At 45.1% G+C, this 19,122-nt stretch overlaps 1 protein-coding gene across 1 annotated transcript in view; it reads right to left on the reverse strand.

Annotated features, from left to right (window-relative positions):
• Nucleotides 1-282: 282 nt before the first annotated feature.
• The window catches only part of SLC23A3 (solute carrier family 23 member 3), a 31,889-nt gene continuing 13,049 nt past the window's right edge, over nt 283-19,122 (reverse strand). The window contains exons 9-12 of the mRNA XM_072122342.1: nt 2,163-2,268; nt 1,859-2,026; nt 1,680-1,775; nt 283-776 (exon numbers count right to left, since the gene is read on the reverse strand). Coding sequence (XP_071978443.1) covers nt 487-776; nt 1,680-1,775; nt 1,859-2,026; nt 2,163-2,268 — 660 coding nt within the window. The 3' untranslated portion in view covers nt 283-486. The remainder of the gene's footprint in view (nt 777-1,679; nt 1,776-1,858; nt 2,027-2,162; nt 2,269-19,122) is intronic.

The following is a 19,122-nucleotide window of genomic DNA, read 5'->3' on the forward strand; positions in this document are numbered from 1 at the left end:
TCTTCGATTTGATCTGTGCTGCAATATATACTGTATATATTCAATGCAGGAATATATTCATGTGTATGGTATAGTCACTGCCTTTATATATTTATGTACAATACATATTCCCTGCAGGTCTATATTCATGTGGATGGTATATTCACTGCCGTTATATATTTATATGGTGATATTAGTGTATCACTGATTATTCTTTACTTGCCCTTTATGTAACTTATTTTCTTAAAGTAGAACAATAAGTAAGACAGTAGTGATCATCGTTATATCATCTTCTGTAGTCACGTGTCAGTCTTCACTTTGGTCCTCGCATTTTATATAATAACAAATACGTTTACAAGATCCCTGCTATAGTGGACTGGATACAATACTTTCTATATCAGAAGCTCGATAGATGGTAAATTATGAGATCCGGAGTCACAGCTGCATAAAAAATAAAATATCACTTTGAAAAATGAGAACAAAATAAAATAAATATTGCTCTGGTGACTATACAGAGGCTCCGGGGTTGTCCATGCTCCGTGTACATCCCAGTTCTACATCCGTCCCTGGAGGTCCGCTCAAGAGTTTGTCATCTTCTCCCTCCACAATAATAATGGACTTAGCTGGGGGAGGGCACAGCTGGGTGAATGGGTATGTGGCGGGTAAGAGGCGTGCCACCACGGGGTGCAGTCCATACACCAGCGCCAGCTCTCTGTCCTGGTTCTTCGGTGCCTCGTCTTTGGATCCTGCTTCCCAGGGGGGGAGGTTTGACTGCAGACCTCGTTCCTCTAGTGTTCCTGGACACAGAAGGAACACAAGACTCTATATGTAATTGTATCATTATAAACAGCCCCATGTTATTACAGGCAGTCCCCGGGTTACATACAAGGGAGGTTCTGTAGGTTTGTTCTCAAGTTGAATTTGTGTGCAAGTTGTATGTATATACAGGTGGTCCCCTACTTAAGGACACCAACTTACAGACAACCACTAGCTACAGATGGCCCACTCTGCCCCTGTGACCTCTCTGGAAGCTTTCCTTAGTCCCAAGCTGCAATGATCATCTGTAAGGGCGCATTCACACGGTGCATTTTGAAACGCATTAGAACAGCTGAGGCGAGGTGATTTGCCTAATTACATTATTGTTAACAATTGCATTTACAAAACACTTCGTAAATGCAATTTTACTGCATGTGTTAACTATCTGTTAACATGCATTTTGTTAACGTGATGTCACCACATATGTTAACATCACATTAACGCTGCCTTTTGTGCAATATCATAGTTTATATGGATGAAAAAAGACACTTGTCCATCAAATTCAACCAAGGAAGGGAAGGGATTGGATGAGGAAGGGATTTAGGGAAACAATTCTATATAACATAAGCATCACTGTTATTTAGATGTAAAAAGGCATCTAGGCCCTTCTTGAAGCTTCTTGAATATATATTCAGTGCAGGTATAGATTTAAGTATCTGGTATATTCACTGCTGGTATATATTTATAAGTGTGGTATATTCCCTGCTGGTATATATTTATAGGTGGGGTATATTCACTGCTGGTATATATTTATATGTGGGGTATATTCACTGCTGGTATATATTTATATGTGGGGTATATTCACTGCTGGTATATATTTATAAGTGGGGTATATTTACTGCTGGTTTACATTTTTTACGTAAACTTAACTTTCATTTTCTCACCTTCCACAGTATTGTCCAATATAAATGAGAACAAAGCTCCTAGAAAGATAGGAGTGGTGAGCAGTGACAGGATGAGCATGTCCAGCGCTGGCCAGCCTGGAGAAGGAAAGCACAGATCTAATCATCAGGATATGGCCATCAATCAATACTAGTAATAATAAATTTGGGTGTGGCCTTACCTGTGTCCAGTTGTGTCGGCACAGCATTAACCCAGCGTGGGACCAGGAGAGCCATGAACATGGTGAAGCCTACAATGAAGATGTTCCTCCCCGAGTCTATATCTGCATATTGGAAGAAGGAGACTCCACCTCCCACTGCCATAGCGAATGTCACAGATAGCGAGCCCCCTGCAAGGTGAGACAGACCCCAAGGTGAGACACGTACAAGAATCTGAAGATTCCCTTTCTAACAGCACAATGTGGCTAAAATAGTTCTACAATGGTGCATAAAATATATGGGTTGTGTATGTGACACTAATCATACCATGGACAGCAGAAGGTATAGTCATTAGTATCTGTGATAGCCTTGGGGAGCAGCCAATGAGAACAAAAAGAAGTGCACATAGCTGTACCGAGTGGCGGGAGCCCACCTGAAAAGTAATTGACATGTAAAGACTACAATAAAATAATACTGTCCCCCATGTGCAGGAATATAACTACTATAATACTGCCCCCTATGTACAGGAATATAACTACTATAATACTGCCCCCTATGTACAGGAATATAACTACTATAATACTGCCCCTATGTACAGGAATATAACTACTATAATACTGCCCCCTATGTACAGGAATATAACTACTATAATACTGCCCCCTATGTACAGGAATATAACTACTATAATACTGCCCCCTATGTACAGGAATATAACTACTATAATACTGCCTCCTATGTACAAGAATATAACTACTATAATACTGCCCCCTATGTACAGGAATATAACTACTATAATACTGCCCCATATGTACAGGAATATAACTACTATAATACTGTCCCCTATGTACAAGAATATAACTACTATAATACTGCCCCCTATGTACAAGAATATAACTACTATAATACTGCCCCCTATGTACAAGAATATAACTACTATAATACTGCCCCCTATGTACAAGAATATAACTACTATAATACTGCCCCCTATGTACAGGAATATAACTACTATAATACTGCCCCCTATGTACAGGAATATAACTACTATAATACTGCCCCCTGTGTATAAGAATATAACTACTATAATACTGCCCCCTATGTACAGGAATATAACTACTATAATACTGCCTCCTATGTACAAGAATATAACTACTATAATACTGCCCCTATGTACAAGAATATAACTACTATAATACTGCCTCCTATGTACAAGAATATAACTACTATAATACTGCCCCCTATGTACAAGAATATAACTACTATAATACTGCCTCCTATGTACAAGAATATAACTACTATAATACTGCCCCCTATGTACAGGAATATAACTACTATAATACTGCCCCCTATGTACAAGAATATAACTACTATAATACTGCCCCCTATGTACAGGAATATAACTACTATAATACTGCCCCCTATGTACAGGAATATAACTACTATAATACTGCCTCCTATGTACAAGAATATAACTACTATAATACTGCCCCTATGTACAAGAATATAACTACTATAATACTGCCTCCTATGTACAAGAATATAACTACTATAATACTGCCCCCTATGTACAAGAATATAACTACTATAATACTGCCTCCTATGTACAAGAATATAACTACTATAATACTGCCCCCTATGTACAGGAATATAACTACTATAATACTGCCCCCTATGTACAAGAATATAACTACTATAATACTGCCCCCCTATGTACAGGAATATAACTACTATAATACTGCCCCCTATGTACAAGAATATAACTACTATAATACTGCCTCCTATGTACAAGAATATAACTACTATAATACTGCCTCCTATGTACAAGAATATAACTACTATAATACTGCCCCCTATGTACAGGAATATAACTACTATAATACTGCCCCCCTATGTACAGGAATATAACTACTATAATACTGCCCCCTATGTACAAGAATATAACTACTATAATTCTGCCCCCTATGTACAGGAATATAACTACTATAATACTGCCTCCTATGTACAAGAATATAACTACTATAATACTGCCCCCTATGTACAAGAATATAACTACTATAATACTGCCCCCTATGTACAGGAATATAACTACTATAATACTGCCCCCTATGTACAGGAATATAACTACTATAATACTGCCCCCTTGCTGAGAGGTTGTGTGCAGTGTGAGCTCCTGAGTCTCCTGATGTCTGGAGCGAGCCCAGGGCGGGGCCACCCTGGGTGGGGAGATTCCCCAAGCAAGGCCCAGGCTTCCAGGCCTACACCGGGAGAAAACTCCCATACAATTTCTACAAGGGATGGAAATCCCAGAGTAATTTGTAAGGAAGAAAGTCAACAGAATATGGATGTTGTAAAGAAGGTACAAGAAAACAAAGTGAGTGAAGTAATGATGGAAGTGAGTCCCAGGCCCGGCCAGCATGGAGCAGCACAGGTGGTGAGTGCAGGACGAGCAGCAGGTGCACAGCCCCCCACTCCTGCACCCAGACAGAGAAGAACATCCCTGGAGAGACAAACTCTGCAAGAGAACTTACTGCAGAAGGATGTGGTGTCCAGCATGGCCGCTACAGGCCGCACAAGATCTACAGCTAAGCCGCTGAGTGTCCCTGCACAGTGTGAACAGGCCTCAAGCTCTGCCACTGCAGGCAGAAAGAATGGAGCTGCAAAGGAGACGGGTGCTCCTAGACCACCTGGAGCAGCACCCCGACCAGCACAGCAGGGGAAGGAGACCGTGCGAGCGCCTGAGCTGAGGCTAGCAGAGGAGATCCCAGGACTGGTAAGGAGGATGGGGGAGCTTAGCCACCATAAGGAAATGCTGCAGATGCAGATAGACTGTATGTACAGCCTGAAAACTGCGCATCCAGAGAGTAAGAGACTGTATGATACCAAGCTGCACTCACTGAGCATAGAGCTGGCACAGGTGGTGAGGGACATGGACTGTGTTCTGGAGAAGATGGGACCCCTGGCTGAGACATATCAGAATAGGGAGCGCTTCTCGCAGCAGAGGCAGAGCTGTGACCCCAGACCCAAGATGCGCCCCGTGTTACAACACCTGTACTGAAACCTGCTAGTTTCTCCTTCCAAAAGGGACAGTCGCAGGATCAGCCGCAGACCTCTGCAGCAGTCACTGAGAAGGAGCACGAGGATGTGGTACAACAAGTCCCAGCAGTGACCGTGCAGCAGCAAGACAAAGCATTTTCCTCTGTGTGTCAGACTGATGCACTGTCCCAGGAGATCTGTGCTGCTGTGACCGAGACTGGGGGACATTCTGATGGACCTGAGGGGTTGGGGGATGGAGGGGACCCTCAGTCTGTCTGGGATATGCAATCATCTAATAATAGCATAGAGGTGGATGGGGCGCAGGGGGTTGTACAGGATGATGTATGTGATTTCCCCCCTCTAACATCAAGCCCCCCAAATAAGTCAGATCCCCCTAGATTAGACCCTCCCCCTAATAGCCAGAGTGAACCCCGTCAAGAGCCTCCTAGAAATGCCTGGAGCCGCGGCGCTCCCTCCTTTACCTCCAGTGCACAATACTCCGGGCAGGCGTTTAAGAGGAGGAACGTGGTGCGCTTTAAGAACAGAGGCGCTAAGGAAGATCTCCCAGATAGGAGGTTTGTGGTGCGGGATCTCCTGTGCCGCCAGATGGGGTTCACGCCTGATGATATCCTGGCAGTCATCAACCTTCCAGACAGACAGGGCTATGATGTCAGCTTTAAGCTCATGTCTAGTCTGGATAGGTTCTGGGACAAACTGGAATAAGTTTACGTTTGTTCCCATATCCAGGCCAGGTACCGTAGTGGTAAATATCTTTTGGAATGAGTCTGTTCCCCCTCAGGATATTCTGGTGTGGCTCAGGCGTCATTGTGATCTGGTGTCAGACCTCACCAAGAATAGAGACGCCGACGGTATCTGGACTGGAGGGTGGAAGGTTCTGGTGAAGTTACGCCAGTATAATAACATCACCCTGCACCTCCCCAACAGCTTCTTCATAGGCAGAGAGAAAGGCGTCTGCTTCTATCCCGGGCAGCCGAGAAAGTGTTTTAGATGCGGTAAGATCGGTCACGTGGCCAAAGTATGCACAGTAGTAAAGTGCAACCTGTGTGGGGAGGTCGGCCATCTCAGTGCCACCTGTGAAATGGTCAGATGTAACCTCTGCGGAGAGATTGGCCACCCACACAAGGATTGCCCGGAGGCCTGGCATAACATCGCCAGGGATTTCTCTGATGACGAGATAGTACAGGAGGCAGACGCCTTAGAGGAGGAGGCCTTGATGTCAGGTCTAATACTAACTAGGCAGGAGGTACAGCAGGGGTCAGGTGATACTGCGCCAGAACCTCAGAGAGCAGTCTGCACTCAGCAGAATATGGAGGTTGTCACTCAGGACCAGCCTCAGGCAGCAGCCTCTATAACATCTACTACCGAATACGAGGAGGCCAAAAAGAACAAAAGAAAGAAAAAAGACAAATCCACCCGTAAGCCTGAGACAGAGTATGGTGCAGGGTCTAAGACCATGAAAAAATCCAGTGGTGATGCCGGGGTCATGGTCCTTTCCAATAGATATGATGTCTTATCAGAGTCAGATGGAGATTTTGAGCGTGAGTTAGAACGCATTGATAATGAGTGTGACGGGGATACAGAAGACCCTCCGACAAAAAAGAAGCCCCCTTCTTCTGAAGCTGGAGACCCCCTGTCAGACATGGAGACTGGTGGTAGGCAGAGGGAATCTGACTCTGACTCATGATGATGGGGGTCGCTGCGCTGTTTTTCTGTTTCCTTATGATGGCTGGATTCTCTCTAAGAGTTGCTTCTAGCAATGTTAACAGCATTAAAGTAAGAAGGACCAGACACGCCGTGTATGATCACCTGAGATATCTGGACGCTGATGTCATCTTCCTGCAGGAGACCCGTCTGACCACCTTAGGGCATCTCCGTGAGGCTGAGCGTGAGTGGCGGTCTGGTCCTTCTTACTGGTCACTGGCTGTGGAGCCGTACGCCGGGGTCGCCATACTGTTTAACACCACAGACGTGACGGTGCACAGGCTGACGGAGGTTTCTATGGGGAGGTGCCTGGTGCTGGAAGTGACCATCCATGGTAGGCGGCTCCGGCTGATCAACATCTATGGCCCACAGACAGTGACAGAGAGAATCCAGCTGTTCAATGAGGTAAAACAATATCTTTTTACCTCAATCCCTGTGATAATGGCGGGCGACTTTAATGTTACCATGACATCAGGTGACAGGTCCTCAGGCAGAGCAGTGGTCAGAGACTCCAAAGTCCTAAAGAGCATCATATCACAGGCCCATCTATGTGATGTGTTTACCCTGGGTGGCAGGAAACCCAAGTACACCTACACATGTGCTGACAGGAGAAGTAGGATAGATATGGCGTTTGTGAGTCCCTCAGAGACTGTTAGTGGGATGAGCGAGAGAGTCGTCCCATATTCTGATCACCTGGCGTTATTTTTTTGTATGGGAGCCTCTAACCGGTCGGACATTGGTCGGGGGTTATGGAGGCTCAATTCCAGCATCCTGGATGATGTCTGTGTCCAGAATTGTGTTTACTCCCTTTTTCAGGACCAGCTCCAGAGAGTAGACTTCTATGACAACATATCTGACTGGTGGGAGAACGTCAAGGAGGAGATCAGGTCCCTCTTAAAGAGACTGTCAGTGAAGAAGGGTAAGAGTAAGTACAGCCAGTATCTCAGGCTGCGGAAAGAATTGGAGTCACTGTATTCGGCGGGAGGGGGGGACAAACAAAAGATTGACCGACTGAAATCTGAGATAAAGCAGTATCAGTACAGCCGCTACACGTCTCTTGTTGTAGAACGGGATTACGGGACTCTGGGGGTTCCAGATCCATATGAAAATTGCCGGGAACGTGTGGCAAAAAAATCGATCACAGGTCTCACTGACTCCCAGGGAGTTTTACAGGAATCTCGGGAGGGTATCCTGGGGGTGGTGAGATCCTACTATGCTGAATTATTTCAGAAGAAGGTTTTGGATAAAGAGAAAATGGCTCAATTCTTGGAGGCAACTCCAGGCCCTGATACTAAAGATTTGGATTTTTCTCCTTTGACAGCAGGAATAACAGAGGAGGAGGTTAAAGAGGCCATTGATAAGTTACATCTGAAGAAGGCACCAGGTCCTGATGGGATAACAGCAGAATTTTATAAGAAGTTCAGAGACCTCTTAGCCCCGATCCTTGTGGATGTTCTTACAAATTGTCTAGAAAATCACCTGATGCCTCCATCCATGAGAGTGTCCTCCCTTATTCTGCTGTCCAAAGGTAAGGAGCCTAGTGACATCAAGAACTGGAGGCCGATCGCCCTCTTGAATGTTGACCGGAAGATTTTGGCAAAAATTCTGTTTTCTAGGTTAGTCTGTTTGTCCCCGGCACTGTTGGCAGGCTCTCAGTACGGCACGGTAAAAGGGCGGAACATCTCTGGAGCAGTTATCTCGATAAGGGAGATGTTTGAGAGATGTAAAGCTCTGAGGTGTGGGAGATATGTTGTAGGTCTGGACCAGGCTAAAGCCTTTGACAGGGTTGATCACGATTATCTATGGGCAACTTTGTCAAAGTACGGTATTCCGGGACAATTTATAGATTGGCTGAGAACTTTATATAGAGAGGCGAAGAGCTTTCCTCTGATCAATGGTTGGCAGGGGGACACTTTCGGAGTAGAGGCAGGGGTGCGACAGGGCTGCCCCCTGAGTCCACTGCTGTATGTGTTTGCCATAGACTTGTTTCTGCGATCACTGCAGCGGTGTGATTTTCAGGGGGTGCCGGTCCCCATTGCTTGCCTTTGAAGGTAGTCGCCTACGCGGATGATGTGACTGTGGTGATATCTGAACCTCGTGAGGTGGAGATGTTGTCTGCAGCCATCAGAAGTTACTCAGGGGCCTCCGGGTCTCTGGTCAACCTTGAGAAGAGTCAAGCTTTCTGGACATTGGATACTGCTCCTGGCTTTGATCTGCCACAGTTCGCCAAGGCCTCCACACATATTAAGATTCTTGGGGTTAAATTCGGGAGGGAAGATAATGCCAAACTAAATTGGAAAGAGAAGTTGGAAGCCGGAAATGTAAAGGTTCAGCGATGGAAGAACTGGAGGCTGACCTATAGAGAAAGGGTTACTCTGATGAAGACTTACCTGGTCCCTGTCTTCCTCTACTTCTCTGTCGTCTTTCCTTTGCCAGAATCTTTCTCCGCTAGGCTCTTTAGCCTGTTCTTCCAGCTTTTATGGGGGAACAGGTTGAACCCAGTAAAAAGAGGGATCACCTACCTGCAGAGGAGAGAGGGTGGGCTGGATATGTTAAATCCAAGGGTTTTCTTTGACTCCATGTTTCTGAAAGTTAATTTTGGAAGCCTGGACTCAAATAATGGTCTCCTGTGGGTAAGTAGTGTCAGGGACTGGATATTGCCTTTTGCAGAGTCTTGGGTGCGAGGCGGCAGTCTCAAGAGGGGCCGATGGACTCCTGGCTTCCTCCCCCAGTATCTGGAGTATGGTCTCAGGTGTGTGAAAAAGTGGAGAATAAATAAGACCTATCTGGAGAGTAAGACCAGGAAGGACCTTTATATGAGTGTCTGTAGGACCTTTTATACTTTACAGCCAGCTCTGAGGGACTGCACAACGGCCACATTGCAGAAAAGTCTGAAGCTCCTCAATAGTCCTAGGCTCCCTGCAAAACTATTCAACATTGCTTGGCTATCACTGCACGGGAAGCTTTTTGTTAGGGGTAATTTAAAGTTTTTAAGTGTCTCAGACCGTATGTGCCCCTTGGGTTGTCATCAGGAGGAGACGATGCAGCACTTCATTACCGAGTGCCAGGGAGGGAGGCGGATATGGCAGGAGGTGTCCCGCAGGCTTAGGATACCAGGACTGCAGTCTCTGACCTACCCTGATGTAATCTATGGGGTGACATCACAGGTAGCCGGCATCAACAGGGGGACCATGTACCTCATCATCACGGTAACTAAATACTACCACTGGCACACCAGGACCAGAGTGTCCGTACATAATGAGTCCTTCCAGCCCATGACCGCAGTCACACAGATACTATCAGAGCTGAGGTGGATCCAATCATTAGAGTTCAGGAAAAAGAGTGAGAATGTTCAGTTATGGAGGAACATAAATCTACAGTGATGGATTATATGTCATGGAATTCTGTTTATTTCATTTTTTCCCTTATTACCAGTGATGGACTTTTTAATTTGAAGTTACTCTAAATTCATTATTTTGCTGATGTGTTTGATCTTTGTTAAATAATTGTTTTATTTTTCATTCTGACAAGAATGTATTGTAAATTTTTGTTTGTTTTTACTAATAAAAATTGCCCCCTATGTACAAGAATATAACTACTATAATACTGCCTCCTATGTACAAGAATATAACTACTATAATACTGCCCCTATGTACAAGAATATAACTACTATAATACTGCCTCCTATGTACAAGAATATAACTACTATAATACTGCCCCCTATGTACAAGAATATAACTACTATAATACTGCCTCCTATGTACAAGAATATAACTACTATAATACTGCCCCCTATGTACAGGAATATAACTACTATAATACTGCCCCCTATGTACAAGAATATAACTACTATAATACTGCCCCCTATGTACAGGAATATAACTACTATAATACTGCCCCCTATGTACAGGAATATAACTACTATAATACTGCCTCCTATGTACAAGAATATAACTACTATAATACTGCCCCTATGTACAAGAATATAACTACTATAATACTGCCTCCTATGTACAAGAATATAACTACTATAATACTGCCCCCTATGTACAAGAATATAACTACTATAATACTGCCTCCTATGTACAAGAATATAACTACTATAATACTGCCCCCTATGTACAGGAATATAACTACTATAATACTGCCCCCCTATGTACAGGAATATAACTACTATAATACTGCCCCCTATGTACAAGAATATAACTACTATAATACTGCCTCCTATGTACAAGAATATAACTACTATAATACTGCCTCCTATGTACAAGAATATAACTACTATAATACTGCCCCCTATGTACAGGAATATAACTACTATAATACTGCCCCCCTATGTACAGGAATATAACTACTATAATACTGCCCCCTATGTACAAGAATATAACTACTATAATTCTGCCCCCTATGTACAGGAATATAACTACTATAATACTGCCTCCTATGTACAAGAATATAACTACTATAATACTGCCCCCTATGTACAAGAATATAACTACTATAATACTGCCCCCTATGTACAGGAATATAACTACTATAATACTGCCCCCTATGTACAGGGATATAACTACTATAATACTGCCCCCTATGTACAGGAATATAACTACTATAATACTGCCCCCTTGCTGAGAGGTTGTGTGCAGTGTGAGCTCCTGAGTCTCCTGATGTCTGGAGCGAGCCCAGGGCGGGGCCACCCTGGGTGGGGAGATTCCCCAAGCAAGGCCCAGGCTTCCAGGCCTACACCGGGAGAAAACTCCCATACAATTTCTACAAGGGATGGAAATCCCAGAGTCATTTGTAAGGAAGAAAGTCAACAGAATATGGATGTTGTAAAGAAGGTACAAGAAAACAAAGTGAGTGAAGTAATGATGGAAGTGAGTCCCAGGCCCGGCCAGCATGGAGCAGCACAGGTGGTGAGTGCAGGACGAGCAGCAGGTGCACAGCCTCCCACTCCTGCACCCAGACAGAGAAGAACATCCCTGGAGAGACAAACCCTGCAAGAGAACTTACTGCAGAAGGATGTGGTGTCCAGCATGGCCGCTACAGGCCGCACAAGATCTACAGCTAAGCCGCTGAGTGTCCCTGCACAGTGTGAACAGGCCTCAAGCTCTGCCACTGCAGGCAGAAAGAATGGAGCTGCAAAGGAGACGGGTGCTCCTAGACCACCTGGAGCAGCACCCCGACCAGCACAGCAGGGGAAGGAGACCGTGCGAGCGCCTGAGCTGAGGCTAGCAGAGGAGATCCCAGGACTGGTAAGGAGGATGGGGGAGCTTAGCCACCATAAGGAAATGCTGCAGATGCAGATAGACTGTATGTATAACCTGAAAACTGCGCATCCAGAGAGTAAGAGACTGTATGATACCAAGCTGCACTCACTGAGCATAGAGCTGGCACAGGTGGTGAGGGACATGGACTGTGTTCTGGAGAAGATGGGACCCCTGGCTGAGACATATCGGAATAGGGAGCGCTTCTCACAGCAGAGGCAGAGCTGTGACCCCAGACCCAAGATGCGCCCCGTGTTACAACACCTGTACTGAAACCTGCTAGTTTCTCCTTCCAAAAGGGACAGTCGCAGGATCAGCCGCAGACCTCTGCAGCAGTCACTGAGAAGGAGCACGAGGATGTGGTACAACAAGTCCCAGCAGTGACCGTGCAGCAGCAAGACAAAGCATTTTCCTCTGTGTGTCAGACTGATGCACTGTCCCAGGAGATCTGTGCTGCTGTGACCGAGACTGGGGGACATTCTGATGGACCTGAGGGGTTGGGGGATGGAGGGGACCCTCAGTCTGTCTGGGATATGCAATCATCTAATAATAGCATAGAGGTGGATGGGGCGCAGGGGGTTGTACAGGATGATGTATGTGATTTCCCCCCTCTAACATCAAGCCCCCCAAATAAGTCAGATCCCCCTAGATTAGACCCTCCCCCTAATAGCCAGAGTGAACCCCGTCAAGAGCCTCCTAGAAATGCCTGGAGCCGCGGCGCTCCCTCCTTTACCTCCAGTGCACAATACTCCGGGCAGGCGTTTAAGAGGAGGAACGTGGTGCGCTTTAAGAACAGAGGCGCTAAGGAAGATCTCCCAGATAGGAGGTTTGTGGTGCGGGATCTCCTGTGCCGCCAGATGGGGTTCACGCCTGATGATATCCTGGCAGTCATCAACCTTCCAGACAGACAGGGCTATGATGTCAGCTTTAAGCTCATGTCTAGTCTGGATAGGTTCTGGGACAAACTGGAATAAGTTTACGTTTGTTCCCATATCCAGGCCAGGTACCGTAGTGGTAAATATCTTTTGGAATGAGTCTGTTCCCCCTCAGGATATTCTGGTGTGGCTCAGGCGTCATTGTGATCTGGTGTCAGACCTCACCAAGAATAGAGACGCCGACGGTATCTGGACTGGAGGGTGGAAGGTTCTGGTGAAGTTACGCCAGTATAATAACATCACCCTGCACCTCCCCAACAGCTTCTTCATAGGCAGAGAGAAAGGCGTCTGCTTCTATCCCGGGCAGCCGAGAAAGTGTTTTAGATGCGGTAAGATCGGTCACGTGGCCAAAGTATGCACAGTAGTAAAGTGCAACCTGTGTGGGGAGGTCGGCCATCTCAGTGCCACCTGTGAAATGGTCAGATGTAACCTCTGCGGAGAGATTGGCCACCCACACAAGGATTGCCCGGAGGCCTGGCATAACATCGCCAGGGATTTCTCTGATGACGAGATAGTACAGGAGGCAGACGCCTTAGAGGAGGAGGCCTTGATGTCAGGTCTAATACTAACTAGGCAGGAGGTACAGCAGGGGTCAGGTGATACTGCGCCAGAACCTCAGAGAGCAGTCCGCACTCAGCAGAATATGGAGGTTGTCACTCAGGACCAGCCTCAGGCAGCAGCCTCTATAACATCTACTACCGAATACGAGGAGGCCAAAAAGAACAAAAGAAAGAAAAAAGACAAATCCACCCGTAAGCCTGAGACAGAGTATGGTGCAGGGTCTAAGACCATGAAAAAATCCAGTGGTGATGCCGGGGTCATGGTCCTTTCCAATAGATATGATGTCTTATCAGAGTCAGATGGAGATTTTGAGCGTGAGTTAGAACGCATTGATAATGAGTGTGACGGGGATACAGAAGACCCTCCGACAAAAAAGAAGCCCCCTTCTTCTGAAGCTGGAGACCCCCTGTCAGACATGGAGACTGGTGGTAGGCAGAGGGAATCTGACTCTGACTCATGATGATGGGGGTCGCTGCGCTGTTTTTCTGTTTCCTTATGATGGCTGGATTCTCTCTAAGAGTTGCTTCTAGCAATGTTAACAGCATTAAAGTAAGAAGGACCAGACACGCCGTGTATGATCACCTGAGATATCTGGACGCTGATGTCATCTTCCTGCAGGAGACCCGTCTGACCACCTTAGGGCATCTCCGTGAGGCTGAGCGTGAGTGGCGGTCTGGTCCTTCTTACTGGTCACTGGCTGTGGAGCCGTACGCCGGGGTCGCCATACTGTTTAACACCACAGACGTGACGGTGCACAGGCTGACGGAGGTTTCTATGGGGAGGTGCCTGGTGCTGGAAGTGACCATCCATGGTAGGCGGCTCCGGCTGATCAACATCTATGGCCCACAGACAGTGACAGAGAGAATCCAGCTGTTCAATGAGGTAAAACAATATCTTTTTACCTCAATCCCTGTGATAATGGCGGGCGACTTTAATGTTACCATGACATCAGGTGACAGGTCCTCAGGCAGAGCAGTGGTCAGAGACTCCAAAGTCCTAAAGAGCATCATATCACAGGCCCATCTATGTGATGTGTTTACCCTGGGTGGCAGGAAACCCAAGTACACCTACACATGTGCTGACAGGAGAAGTAGGATAGATATGGCGTTTGTGAGTCCCTCAGAGACTGTTAGTGGGATGAGCGAGAGAGTCGTCCCATATTCTGATCACCTGGCGTTATTTTTTTGTATGGGAGCCTCTAACCGGTCGGACATTGGTCGGGGGTTATGGAGGCTCAATTCCAGCATCCTGGATGATGTCTGTGTCCAGAATTGTGTTTACTCCCTTTTTCAGGACCAGCTCCAGAGAGTAGACTTCTATGACAACATATCTGACTGGTGGGAGAACGTCAAGGAGGAGATCAGGTCCCTCTTAAAGAGACTGTCAGTGAAGAAGGGTAAGAGTAAGTACAGCCAGTATCTCAGGCTGCGGAAAGAATTGGAGTCACTGTATTCGGCGGGAGGGGGGGACAAACAAAAGATTGACCGACTGAAATCTGAGATAAAGCAGTATCAGTACAGCCGCTACACGTCTCTTGTTGTAGAACGGGATTACGGGACTCTGGGGGTTCCAGATCCATATGAAAATTGCCGGGAACGTGTGGCAAAAAAATCGATCACAGGTCTCACTGACTCCCAGGGAGTTTTACAGGAATCTCGGGAGGGTATCCTGGGGGTGGTGAGATCCTACTATGCTGAATTATTTCAGAAGAAGGTTTTGGATAAAGAGAAAATGGCTCAATTCTTGGAGGCAACTCCAGGTCCTGACACTAAAGATTTGGATTTTTCTCCTTTGACAGCAGGAATAACAGAGTAGGAGGTTAAAGAGGCCATTGATAAGTTACATCTGAAGAAGGCACCAGGTCCTGATGGGATAACAGCAGAATTTTATAAGAAGTTCAGAGACCTCTTAGCCCCGATCCTTGTGGATGTATTTACAAATTGTCTAGAGAATCACCTGATGCCTCCATCCATGAGAGTGTCCTCCCTTATTCTGCTGTCCAAAGGTAAGGAGCCTAGTGACATCAAGAACTGGAGGCCGATCGCCCTCTTGAATGTTGACCGGAAGATTTTGGCAAAAATTCTGTTTTCTAGGTTAGTCTGTTTGTCCCCGGCACTGTTGGCAGGCTCTCAGTACGGCACGGTAAAAGGGCGGAACATCTCTGGAGCAGTCATCTCGATAAGGGAGATGTTTGAGAGATGTAAAGCCCTGAGGTGTGGGAGATATGTTGTAGGTCTGGACCAGGCTAAAGCCTTTGACAGGGTTGATCACGATTATCTATGGGCAACTTTGTCAAAGTACGGTATTCCGGGACAATTTATAGATTGGCTGAGAACTTTATATAGAGAGGCGAAGAGCTTTCCTCTGATCAATGGTTGGCAGGGGGACACTTTCGGAGTAGAGGCAGGGGTGCGACAGGGCTGCCCCCTGAGTCCACTGCTGTATGTGTTTGCTATAGACTTGTTTCTGCGATCACTGCAGCGGTGCGATTTTCAGGGGGTGCCGGTCCCCATTGCTTGCCTTTGAAGGTAGTCGCCTACGCGGATGATGTGACTGTGGTGATATCTGAACCTCGTGAGGTGGAGATGTTGTCTGCAGCCATCAGAAGTTACTCAGGGGCCTCCGGGTCTCTGGTCAACCTTGAGAAGAGTCAAGCTTTCTGGACATTGGATACTGCTCCTGGCTTTGATCTGCCACAGTTCGCCAAGGCCTCCACACATATTAAGATTCTTGGGGTTAAATTCGGGAGGGAAGATAATGCCAAACTAAATTGGAAAGAGAAGTTGGAAGCCGGAAATGCAAAGGTTCAGCGATGGAAGAACTGGAGGCTGACCTATAGAGAAAGGGTTACTCTGATGAAGACTTACCTGGTCCCTGTCTTCCTCTACGTCTCTGTCGTCTTTCCTTTGCCAGAATCTTTCTCCGCTCGGCTCTTTAGCCTGTTCTTCCAGCTTTTATGGGGGAACAGGTTGAACCCAGTAAAAAGAGGGATCACCTACCTGCAGAGGAGAGAGGGTGGGCTGGATATGTTAAATCCAAGGGTTTTCTTTGACTCCATGTTTCTGAAAGTTAATTTTGGAAGCCTGGACTCAAATAATGGTCTCCTGTGGGTAAGTAGTGTCAGGGACTGGATATTGCCTTTTGCAGAGTCTTGGGTGCGAGGCGTCAGTCTCAAGAGGGGCCGATGGACTCCTGGCTTCCTCCCCCAGTATCTGGAGTATGGTCTCAGGTGTGTGAAAAAGTGGAGAATAAATAAGACCTATCTGGAGAGTAAGACCAGGAAGGACCTTTATATGAGTGTCTGTAGGACCTTTTATACTTTACAGCCAGCTCTGAGGGACTGCACAACGGCCACATTGCAGAAAAGTCTGAAGCTCCTCAATAGTCCTAGGCTCCCTGCAAAACTATTCAACATTGCTTGGCTATCACTGCACGGGAAGCTTTTTGTTAGGGGTAATTTAAAGTTTTTAAGTGTCTCAGACCGTATGTGCCCCTTGGGTTGTCATCAGGAGGAGACGATGCAGCACTTCATTACCGAGTGCCAGGGAGGGAGGCGGATATGGCAGGAGGTGTCCCGCAGGCTTAGGATACCAGGACTGCAGTCTCTGACCTACCCTGATGTAATCTATGGGGTGACATCACAGGTAGCCGGCATCAACAGGGGGACCATGTACCTCATCATCACGGTAACTAAATACTACCACTGGCACACCAGGACCAGAGTGTCCGTACATAATGAGTCCTTCCAGCCCATGACCGCAGTCACACAGATACTATCAGAGCTGAGGTGGATCCGATCATTAGAGTTCAGGAAAAAGAGTGAGAATGTTCAGTTATGGAGGAACATATATCTACAGTGATGGATTATATGTCATGGAATTCTGTTTATTTCATTTTTTCCCTTATTACCAGTGATGGACTTTTTAATTTGAAGTTACACTAAATTCATTATTTTGCTGATGTGTTTGATCTTTGTTAAATAATTGTTTTATTTTTCATTCTGACAAGAATGTATTGTAAATTTTTGTTTGTTTTTACTAATAAAAATTGCCCCCTATGTACAAGAATATAACTACTATAATACTGCCCCCTATGTACAGGAATATAACTACTATAATACTGCCCCCTATGTACAAGAATATAACTACTATAATACTGCCCCCTATGTACAGGAATATAACTACTATAATACTGCCCCCTATGTACAGGAATATAACTACTATAATACTGCCCCCTATGTACAGGAATATAACTACTATAATACTGCCCCCTATGTACAGGAATATAACTACTATAATACTGCCCCCTATGTACAGGAATATAACTACTATAATACTGTCCCCCATGTACAGGAATATAACTACTATAATACTGCCCCCTATGTACAGGAATATAACTACTATAATACTGCCCCCTATGTACAAGAATATAAATACTATAATACTGCCCCCTATGTACAAGAATATAACTACTATAATACTGCCCCCTATGTACAAGAATATAACTACTATAATACTGCCCCCTATGTACAGGAATATAACTACTATAATACTGCCCCCTATGTACAGGAATATAACTACTATAATACTGCCCCCTATGTACAGGAATATAAATACTATAATACTGTCCCCCATGTACAGGAATATAACTACTATAATACTGCCCCCTATGTACAGGAATATAACTACTATAATACTGCCCCCTATGTACAAGAATATAAATACTATAATACTGCCCCCTATGTACAAGAATATAACTACTATAATACTGCCCCCTATGTACAGGAATATAACTACTATAATACTGCCCCCTATGTACAGGAATATAACTACTATAATACTGCCCCCTATGTACAGGAATATAACTACTATAATACTGCCCCCTATGTACAGGAATATAACTACTATAATACTGCCCCCTATGTACAGGAATATAACTACTATAATACTGCCCCTATGTACAAGAATATGACTACTATAATACTGCCCCCTATGTACAAGAATATAACTACTATAATACTGCCCCCTATGTACAAGAATATAACTACTATAATACTGCCCCCTATGTACAAGAATATAACTACTATAATACTGCCCCCTATGTACAGGAATATAACTACTATAATACTGCCCCCTATGTACAAGAATATAACTACTATAATACTGCCCCCTATGTACAAGAATATAACTACTATAATACTGCCCCCTATGTAGAAGAATATAACTACTATAATACTGCCCCCTATACAGGAATACAACTGCTATAATACTGCCCCCTATGTACAGGAATATAACTACTATAATACTGCCCCCTATGTACAGGAATATAACTACTATAATACTGCCCCCTATGTACAAGAATATAACTACTATACTACTGCCCCCTATGTACAAGAATATAACTACTATAATACTGCCCCCCTATGTACAGGAATATAACTACTATAATACTACCCCCTATGTACAAGAATATAACTACTATAATACTGCCCCCTATGTACAGGAATATAACTACTATAATACTGCCCCTATGTACAGGAATATAACTACTATAATACTGCCCCCTATGTACAAGAATATAACTACTATAATACTGCCCCCTATGTACAGGAATATAACTACTATAATACTGCCCCCTATGTACAGGAATATAACTACTATAATACTGCCTCCTATGTACAGGAATATAACTACTATAATACTGCCCCCTATGTACAAGAATATAACTACTATAATACTGCCTCCTATGTACAGGAATATAACTACTATAATACTG

Source organism: Engystomops pustulosus, chromosome 8 (assembly GCF_040894005.1).
Source record: "Engystomops pustulosus chromosome 8, aEngPut4.maternal, whole genome shotgun sequence".
NCBI lineage: Eukaryota > Metazoa > Chordata > Amphibia > Anura > Leptodactylidae > Engystomops > Engystomops pustulosus.